This window comes from Populus euphratica, unplaced genomic scaffold (genome assembly GCF_000495115.2).
Source record: "Populus euphratica unplaced genomic scaffold, PopEup_1.0 scaffold533.1, whole genome shotgun sequence".
In the NCBI taxonomy this organism is placed as follows: domain Eukaryota; kingdom Viridiplantae; phylum Streptophyta; class Magnoliopsida; order Malpighiales; family Salicaceae; genus Populus; species Populus euphratica.
In genome coordinates, this window is record NW_011500171.1 from 107,491 (window position 1) to 117,755 (window position 10,265).

Sequence of the window (10,265 nt, forward strand, 5' to 3'; positions counted from 1 at the left end):
CCTTGATAAAAAATGCACTTTTAATTACTAATCATATTACAAGTTAGATTAATTTTTTTATATAAAAAAATATATAAGTGTTAATTGTAAATTGAAATGATATTTTTTAAAAAATATTAATACAATGATATATTAAATGATATTTGTTTTCAGATATTAAGATAATAATTTAATAGATTTACTTGGGTTAACATGTCAAATTTTTTTACCTCAATCATGAAATTGTGATAACTTTATAGAAAACAAATTATGAAAGCAAATTCTTAATCAATCTAATGCTGAAAAACAAAATTAAAAAACAAAAAAATTAATCAACCCATCAAATTAGGAACTCAGGTCATGAGATTAAAATAACCTCATGGAAAAAAAAAATCAGACCTAATTTCCAACCAATTTAATGTTGAATGATGAAATTCAAAACAAGTAATTGAAAAAATACAAGCTAACCTTTTAAGCTCAGAAATCAGGTTATAAGATCAAAATAACTTTATAAAATCAAATAAAAAATTGCAAAACTTTATTTACAATAGATTTAATTTTCAAGGTTGTAATCAAGAGAAAAAACAAAAACTAAATTCATGAGATTATGATAACTCTATAAAAAATAAATATAAATCTCAATTTTTAAATAATCTAATATTGAGGGATGAGATTAAAAAAAACTAAAAAAAAAATTTATTTGTTGGAGTGTGAAATTAAAAAAAAAAATTGTAAAGCCCCGCGTAAACTTAGAACTAAAAGTAATGAGACCTTGAAGAGTAATTAAAACTTAGAACGAAAATAAAGGAATAAATGGTGAAATTATTAATAAAGGTGATGTGTAATGAATGAGATGATCTCCATAAATAAATTTAAAGGTGTAGTTTAATTTAAAATAAGCATTATAAATTTTAGTTTAAATGGTGATTTGAATTAGTTTGGATCCTTTAGACTAGAATTGTGTTAAATGAATTAATGTGTAGTTTTTTTTAGTGGGAATTGTGAGGGAAAAATTGAATAAAGAAATCCATGAATTATCTATGCCTAAGGTTCATGAAGGGAAAATATTGGAATCTTCTAGAGTAATTATTTTAGTTGTGTTTGACCATTTAATTGGTTTTGGGATGAAAATGAAGTGATGCCATGTATGTTAGATTGTTAAATGAATTTTGTTTAAGATGAACTTTGATAGGAAAATTGAAAGAAAAACCAAAAGGTAAAGTAAAGCGCTAGTTTCGGCCTAACATGGAGAGAAAAAAAGGGGCGGATAAATGGCAGTAAAATGAGCTTATAGTGTGTTAAATGCTTTCATGAAGTTGAAGCGAATTTGTTAAAATTAAGGGTAATAGATAATTTACAAGGAAAACATAAAAACATTAAATGTGTAGTTTCAGCCATATTTGAAAAATAATGGGAAATGAGTTTTTAGGTGTTTCAATGCCTTGAAATATTTCTTTGTTTTAGAAAAAAAAAACCTTGAATTGAAACATGTTAAAAGGATTTTTAAATAAGAGAATGAGAGTATATGCTTTGCAAAATTATATGTTAGCTTTGGAATAAAATGAATGATAAAAAAAAAAAGGATATAAGTCATCATAATAAGCAAACGTGTGCTAACTATTAACGTTACATAATGATATAACATGTGTAAAAGAGTTTTGGTCAAATAGATTAATATACCATATAAAAAGAGTATTTTTAGGTATGGAATTTGGCTAAATTAGGTGCATGTATGTTAATTATTGTGTTTAATTTCATGATTATGCATTAATAGATTATTATACCTGAAGTAAATAATAGAATTGGGGTTTTATAAATGATAAGAACAATGAAAAACATTGGATGTTTATTGAGCCTTGTGAACTTGATTGTTGTTAATTTATATATACACATTAAATAATAACTAAGATAAGGTTCCTTTGTTAATTTTATATGTTTTATAATAGCTTGTGATTCTATAGATATAAGAGATATTATTGGAGTTCAGTACCATGCTATGGATCAGGAATTACACGCTCTACAAATAAGTGTGTGTCATCTCATTCTATTTAAAAAATTTGTGCTTTCTTTAGTCTTATTTTATTAATGTACATTAGTACAAATTGTGTTGGAAATAGAAATGTCATGAATTAACTTGTATGAGGCAAATATTGTATGACTTGATTTAAATAGAAGTTGAGAATCTACTGTAAAGGAATTCTCAATTCTAATCAAATATAATTTACCTATTCATTTAAAAACTAATAATATTTATAGACACATGGATGTGTGATACTTAGTATATCATAATGAGGTAGTTAAGGAATTGAATATCGATGTTGATTAATAATATTGATGGATATAGAGGATGTCTAATACTAAGTATATCATAATAATGGTAGCTAAAGAAATGATTATCGATGTTGATCGATAATATTGATAGATATAAAGGATGTCCAATACTTGGTATACCATAATAGTAATAGCTAAAAAAATAAATATCAATATTGGTTGATAATGTTGACAAACATAAAAGATGTATGATATTTAATATACCGTAATGGTAGTGGAGACATCAATCTTTTAGTCATGTCAACAAACATAAAAGATATATGATATTTAATATACCGTAATGGTAGTAGCTAAGAAAATAAATATTAATGTTGACAAACATATAGGATGTTTGATACTTACTATACTTTCATGATAGTAATTGAAGAAATAAATATCAATGTTGATCAATAATGTTAACAGACATAAAAGATGTTTGATAATTAGTATATCATAGTTGTGGTAGCTAAAAAGATGGTTATCAACATTTATTGATGAACTTCACGGACACGACAGAAAAAAAATGTATTCTGATACTCAGTGACCATGTTTATAGTGACTAAGGAGATGGGTTAAAGGCTTGATATTTCGCATGGATGATTACTGGCATGAAAAATAGATGTCTTAATCATCTATATTAACAACAATTAAGGGAATAGGTGCAAGGTTTGTCAGAGTTATTAGCAACCGTACTGAGTATCATTGATCATGGTAGTTTAAAGTTGTACTGGATAACCAGAAGGTATAACCAGTTATGTAAGATTATTGATGTATGAAATAAGATTTGTAGGAAATTTAATAGTTGTGGGTTATATTAAAAATCATGAAAAAGGAATGAAACACAAAAGGAAAACACTAGAAAACAGAATTAAAATTTAAAAAGAAAAGGAAATAGAATGTGGAATGACATGAATGAAAGATTAGGATTTGATTTTAAGATGGAGAAGATTTGAATAATAATATTGATATAGAATTCATTTAGGTAGTCAACCTTTGGTGATAGTAACTAATGATACTATATTACTGTATTTTGGAATGACATTGAAATGCAATTCATAAGATGCTTTTAGATGACTTATGACATGAGTTAGAGTATTGTTATAGAGATAGAAAAAAGGTGCTTTCAAATGTTGTGTTGGGAAGCATACATATGGAGATTTTAAGGATAACAATGATAATAAGATATGAAAAATAAGGTATTAGTTAGTTGAACAATGTGGTAAAGTGCATGTGTACTATGTTAATAATAGAAACTTGGTACATTTGAAAACTGTCAAGGTGATTCTAACATGTTAGAGTGATAGCTGAATTAACAACTTAAAAGTGATACATAATGAGTAAATTAGAAACTCTAGATGCGGAAAAAAATAAGATTATATAAAATCATAACTTGACAAGAATATGAACACTATAACTGAAAAACAAGTAAATGTATAACATGTTTGTTAAATAAAGGATTAGTAAGTATATAAAGATGTAAGTAAACAAGTATATATATTATATTGATAAATATGGAATGTTAGGTTATAACTAATTAAATAAAACATATAAATAAGAGATTAAGGTACTAATAGTTTTAGTTTGGAAATTGAGAGGAAGTTATCTATTATGGTGATCAGGGTTTCAAAAATATCCATCATCAAAGTTTGGTGTAGGCTTACCTCTTTACTTAGTTTGGTTCATGGGGTAACACCATGAAATAAATTTATCTCAAAGTTAGAACTTGAGAATATGGTTTAGAAGGAAAAGTTTATGAGATGGAGGTCATATAAGAAATTACCTTTAAATTTAGAATAAGGATTAGAGTAAAGAGTTGTTAAATAGCAAAAGTAAAAATTGAGAGGAAAATACAAAGGAAAATATGCTTATTGAGACATGGAATGAAATATGAGGTTAATGGACCTATATGACGTTATATATGAAGCATGAAAATTTGGTAAAGTTGACTATCTAGTAAAACTCATAAATATCTAAATCTGTCTTATAAGTTCTTCAAATAGAAATCTTATATAAATATATTATGGTTGCAAGGTTTTCTTACTCATCTTCACAAGTCAATGATTGAACTTGTTAGACAGTTAGTGTTTAGGAGATTTGGTGAGATGATGAATGTAATAAATAATGAATCAAGTTGTAAAGTAGTTCAATGAAAGCTAGTGAACATGTATTTGTAAAATTTTCTCTTGTAAAATTGATCATTTATATAATTTAAAAGGTGTTATTTTAATATGTATAATAAATATTGTCACATAATTATCATTTTGTTTATTTGCTTGAGTGGCTAAAGGCATGCTGTGGGAATGAATTGTTGTATAGGCAAGAATTAGAATTTTTTTAATTTGCTATACAGATTTTTAAGAAAATAGAAGAACTGTCAATGACCCGGACAAATAAAATTATATTAAAATCTTAATAGAATTGTTAATGATAAATTAAGGATCGAAAATATAATAGCAAAAAACAATGATGATCTTATGAGAATAATTCAAAAAAAAATTACCTTGCTTTTCACACAAGCTCAAGGCTTGAAAGCTTTTAGAATTGCAGGTTGTTACATATTCAATTAAAAAAGAATTTAGAAAATAAATTGAGTAAATTCGGGTTAACTTGTCAAACTCGAGACTCATGTCATGAGATTAAAATAACCTCATAGAAAATAAATTGACAAAAATTATAAAGCTTAATTTAAAAAATATTAAATTAAAAAGGGCTAAAAAATAAATATAGTTAACCTGAGTCATCTTGTCAGACCCGTGACTCGTATCATGAAATCAGGATAATCTCATAACAAAACCCAAAAAAATTATAAGTTTAATTTTTAACTAACTCAATCTTAAAGGATGAAATTAAAAAAAAAAAAGCAAAAAAATCATTCAAGTCAACTCGGTTAACTTATTAAATTTGCAAGCTGGGTTATGAGATCGAAATAAATTCATAAAAAATAATCCAAAAAGAAAAAAAAAACTACACTTTCAACTGATATAATATTGAAGGTTAAAAAAGACAGGTTCATAAAATTAATATATAATCCAATAAAAAATTAAAAAAAAAAGTTGGTAAAGGGTGAAAAAAAAAAAGAACATAAAACACTTTTCAATAAATAATGTTGTATGAATGCAACGGTAGTGATTTAATCATTTCTCTTAGTATTTTTATTAATTTGTGCTAAAGCTATTAAAATAATGTTTTTAATATAAACATCTATAATTATTTATTTTCGAAAAATCCGTGCGAAAACTATTAGGACATTTATTATAGGACTGAGGTACGTAGTAATATTTTCTGCCAACCCCACATACCACATGCTTGTGAATTCATCTACTTACCACCTTGGAATCATAATGAACTTAAACTTGCATCCATCTCGCATATAAAGTTGACCAACGAAGAACATAAAACAAGTGTTGACTATTTTTTTTTCTTTTTTTTTTTCCGAGCTGAAAAAAATTAAAAGGATTTTTTTTTTTAATATTTTTGAATTAGTTACCATGTGTTTATATTAAAAAATAAAAAAATTTAAAAAAAAATTCCAAAGACACCATGTGTTTATATTAAAAAATAAAAAAAATTCCAAAGACCAAAACCAAGAGGTATATACGCCTTCAATGGACACAAGTAGAATTGGCAAAGCAGCAAGCACAAGACACTTCAAAAACATCAATGTGGCAGGACCGCAAGGCAGAATCCTCCACAACTGCCTCAAAGGTATAGCAACAATAACTTTAGGGCAGAGGCATTCCAGCAGCTGCAGTTCCTTCAAATGGCTACAGAACTTGCAACTTTCTTCCCATGAACATACAGTGCCTCATTCAGCAGTGTTCTGAAAATAATTTGAGGGCTTATTTTAATAGTCAAATTGTCAACTAGAAAAATAAAGAGCCTTGTACGGTATCCTACCACAATAAACACTACCACTGAACACCAATTATACACAGTTATTAAACAGGCATCACACTTTTGTACAAATTTACTCCCTGCATAATATATTTGGATGCTGAAATTCACCAGATTCAAACTCCATCGATTGCATTCCTCAGATTTCCACCAAACAATGACATAAGGCCGCCGCCATGCACCCTTCCCTCGGGAACCAGATAGTCGAAATTCTTTTTCCCACCACTGGTGGCACCGTAACCATTTGTACCTTCCTCTAGCTTGTCAGCAATCATAAAACTTGTAAAAGAAGACGTGGCCTTCATAGAATGAGGAACCAGTACTTGGGGTGGTATGAGATGTAGTCTTTTTGCTGGCTTTTCTAGGGAATCACTGCAGTCCGAGACAGCACTAACTCCAGAATATGAATGATTGCTGTCAATGGTGCAACCTGCTGTTGAAGCAGCAGATACAAGGCCATGGAAGAGTCCCGGTCTGATCAAACCAGTCCTGTTTGCCTGCCTCTCTTGGGCCATGCTGCTGTGTGCAGCGCATAGACCACTCTTACCCCTGGCAAACTTCTCGCATTTTCCCTCACCCCAGGTGCATCGTTTACCCCCACCATGAGCTTTGCAGAAGTCAGTGCTACCTTGGGCACTCTTCCCACAGTTTTCAACCTTGCACCGCTTCCCTCCACCATGCCTAACACAGCAATCAGTACGGCCACGCGCGCTCTTTGTACAGCCTGGCACAACACACCTCTTTCCACCACCATGGGCAACACAAAAGTTTGTGCCTCCATGAACACTTTTTGGGCAAATTCCACCACCATCAAACATGCAGCGCTTTCCCCCGCCATGTCCCTTGCACAGCGGTGTGCTCCCTTCAGCTCCTTTGGTGCATCCTGCAAAGATGCATCGCTTCCCCCCACCATGAGCTTTGCAGTACCCAGTACTCCCCTGAGCACCCTTTGTACACCCTTGGTGTTCACAACGGCGCCCACCCCCATGAGAAATGCACAACCCAGCCTGTCCTTCCGCGCTACGAGTGCAGTCTTCAACCTTGCACCTCTTCCCCCCTCCATGTCTAATACAAAGCCCTGATTTGCCTCTTGCAGCCTTAGTGCATCCGCCTGGAAACCCACATCTCCTGCCGCCACCATGTGCAATGCACAAATCTGTTTTCCCCTCTGCACTTTTAGTGCAACCCAAGTGTTGGCATCTCCTTCCTCCACCATGGACCTTACAATAGGCTGTTCGGCTCTCAGCACCTTTGCTGCAACCCGGCTTCTGGCATCGCTGTCCACCCCCATGACCAATACAAAGGCCTGAAGCACCACGGGCTCCCTTTGAGCAACCCAAAAACTTGCATTTCTTTGGATTGCTTGTTCTGTGGTCAGAAGAAGTTGTTGAAATTGCTTGCTCAGACATAATGCCCATGGAGAAATCTGTGTTAGCAGATAGTTCATTGCTCAGCTGAAATTGATGATTAGATCTGGTTCCAAAGTTGAGAAGTTCAGTCTGTGATGGAGCTTTTCTGGCATCCATTCTAGGAGCCAAAAGAAGTGATGTCATATAGCCGCCAGACTTCTTTGCTGAGGTGGAGCCCTCATCGACAACAGGAATCAGGGATCTAATCTCATCATCAGAAATTTGGTTCAGCATAGGTGTATTAGTATCAGTCTCTGAAATTGAATAGTCGAGACCACTCAGGGCTTCCTTATCCCCTCTGGAAAGGCCAAGTTTTAGGATTGAATCACTCTCAGACAGCAAGCCCTTGGGAAATATAGCAGCAGAATCCAGCCCTTTTTTTTTGTTAACCCCCAAGCAGTAACAATCATCAAAATATGCACTTGGTGTTGGACCAAGTCCAAGCACCAACTTGCAGCCATCATCAGAACCATTAGAAAAATCAACCTTGAGATTATTTTGAGCACCCTCAGCACTGGTCGAACTGCCTCCTCCATATCCAAGGCAGTTCAAGCTCAAAGCAGTATCACCAAAACAGTCATTTTTTGGAAGCTCATTATTATTAGAAAATCGCAGACCCTTTTTGTTAAGATTCATTGTCTAGAAGCTGTAAACTAAAGTGCTGGGGAATGAAAGGCTTAACTGGCAGAAAAGATTGCAGCAGATGATACTAAAAGGTATAGGTTATAGAGAAATGGAAAATTCCCAATATTCTAACTCCACCACTAACAAAACCTGACGTATCTGACCTGTCCATCTTTGTAAAATCAGAACCCACAGCAGAGACTGAAACAACGAAAGCACTTAGGACCTAGAAATATCTGACAACATTTCTAGGATAAAACCCTTTAACACAAACCGTCACAATTGATGTGCGCAGATCTTTGGAGCCTCTTATGCTCCTTCCTTCACAATTCCTAAGTTTCATCAATCTGATAGGAAGCAAAAGAAATGAGAACCTCTGAATGATTGCAATACATGGTCAAACAAAAATGGTTTTCAGCAAACCAACTAATGAGCTCACAATTCACTGGACAGAATATAGCAATATAAGCCATGTTTTACAGGACAAGATGCGATATTTTCAACACATTAGACAGCATAAAGTAGGACAGTGCAATATCTAGCGGAATAATAATAGACAATTAATATAATAGCTCTTCCAGAACATTGTCATACATTTTTCAAACTCAAAGTAATATCTGAAAAGGAACGGTACCCAAACCTTAATCAGAGAGAGCCCTCCCTACCAAAATGACAGAGCACAAATTTTTCGCTAATTCTTCCCACCCCACCCCTCCTATCACAATTACCTCGACCTCTATCCAACATTATTTACACACATATATATATAAGATGTTATAAGACTACTAAATAGTAATACAAAAAAGGTTAAAAACTCCAGACCCCATATCATTTAAATTCAAATTGCAATACTGTGAGTCTGAATATCCAATAACACGCGCGCGCGCACATATATCAGCTAATACCTAACCTACCGACCTCCTTACCCAGCAACTGTAAAACCAAGAAACGGGCCCCTTCCATCAAAAGACAAATTAAAAGAAAAGAAAAGAAAAACCCTCCAACAATTCAACTTAAATAGCAGATCTGAAACTGAAAACATCAACTCACCATAAACTTGAGCATATAAAATCCAAACTAATCAGAAGTTATTGTTATCAACACCAAAAAAACAAAATACATAGCACATAGAAACCGATATTCTCAATCAAACTAATCTATATTCACTCACTCATCCTTTCATTCTTGCCCAAGAAACCACCCACACATATATGTATTAATTGTCAGACTGAAATAGCATAAATACCAATACCACACCATCAGAAAACATTGCTGAAAGAAATACAAAGGAAAAAGGGCAAAAAGGAAAAGGTAATACCGTGATGACCAAATTTAGAGAATATGTGGACAAAGGGGGCGGATCTGAGAAGTGGCTATAGACATCGCTGAAACGTGTGTGTGTGTGTGTGAGAGAGAGAGAGAGAGAGAGAGTATTTCTTCTGTTGTGTGCGGTACCAAGCTCTCTCCAACCAATGAAAAAAAAGCTTATATTGATTTGGGCGGCTCAAAGGACTTTTAGCTTCCTTTTTGTTTTTTCTATACGAATCTATTTTGCGCAAATTATTTTTTAGTCCTTGTATTTCTTATGATTATACAAGTGAGTTCTTTTAGTTTTGAAAGTCATATGTGACTCCTTTGACCTTTTCGATTTTTTGTAAATGTTAACATTGTTATTTTAACATATTCGTTTTTAACAGGTAAGATTGGAAATTACAACAAATATTTTAATTTATAATTTTATTATTAAATATATCTCTTTTCTAAAAGGTATATAACTTCTTACCTAAACTTAAAAACCTATCTAAATCAATAATAAAATCTGAAAATAAAAATTATAAAAATTATAAATAAACTTGAAATAAATAAAAATAGAAAAATAACAAAAGAGTTTTAATCCAAATAAAAATAATAATCTTAAATTAATTAGTAAAATATAATAAATTCATTATAGTATTTTGTTCTAGGCTTTATTTGAAGATTTTCCCAATGAATATAAAATTTTAACTTTAAAAAAACCAGGACATAAAACTTTTAGAACACGAAAAATCT

At 31.8% G+C, this 10,265-nt stretch overlaps 1 protein-coding gene across 2 annotated transcripts; it reads right to left on the reverse strand.

Annotated features, from left to right (window-relative positions):
• Positions 1–5,889: 5,889 nt before the first annotated feature.
• Positions 5,890–9,683, reverse strand: LOC105111348 (uncharacterized). 2 transcript variants are annotated; one of them, XM_011006671.1, is made up of 2 exons: positions 9,535–9,683; positions 5,890–8,563 (listed from the first exon to the last, which is right to left on the reverse strand). In XM_011006671.1, the coding sequence occupies exon 2, from the start codon at positions 8,226–8,228 to the stop codon at positions 6,300–6,302; it is 1,929 nt and encodes a 642-aa protein (XP_011004973.1). In that variant the 5' UTR covers positions 8,229–8,563; positions 9,535–9,683; the 3' UTR covers positions 5,890–6,299. The 2 variants fall into 2 exon arrangements, with proteins under 2 accessions (XP_011004973.1, XP_011004974.1); XM_011006672.1 differs by lacking the exon at positions 9,535–9,683 and adding an exon at positions 9,388–9,513.
• Between the last annotated feature and the right edge of the window lie 582 nt (positions 9,684–10,265).

Coding starts and splice junctions, on each gene's coding strand:
- LOC105111348 (XM_011006671.1), bottom strand. CDS start 8,228: ATGAATCTTAACAAAAAGGGTCTGCGATTTTCTAATAATAATGAGCTT.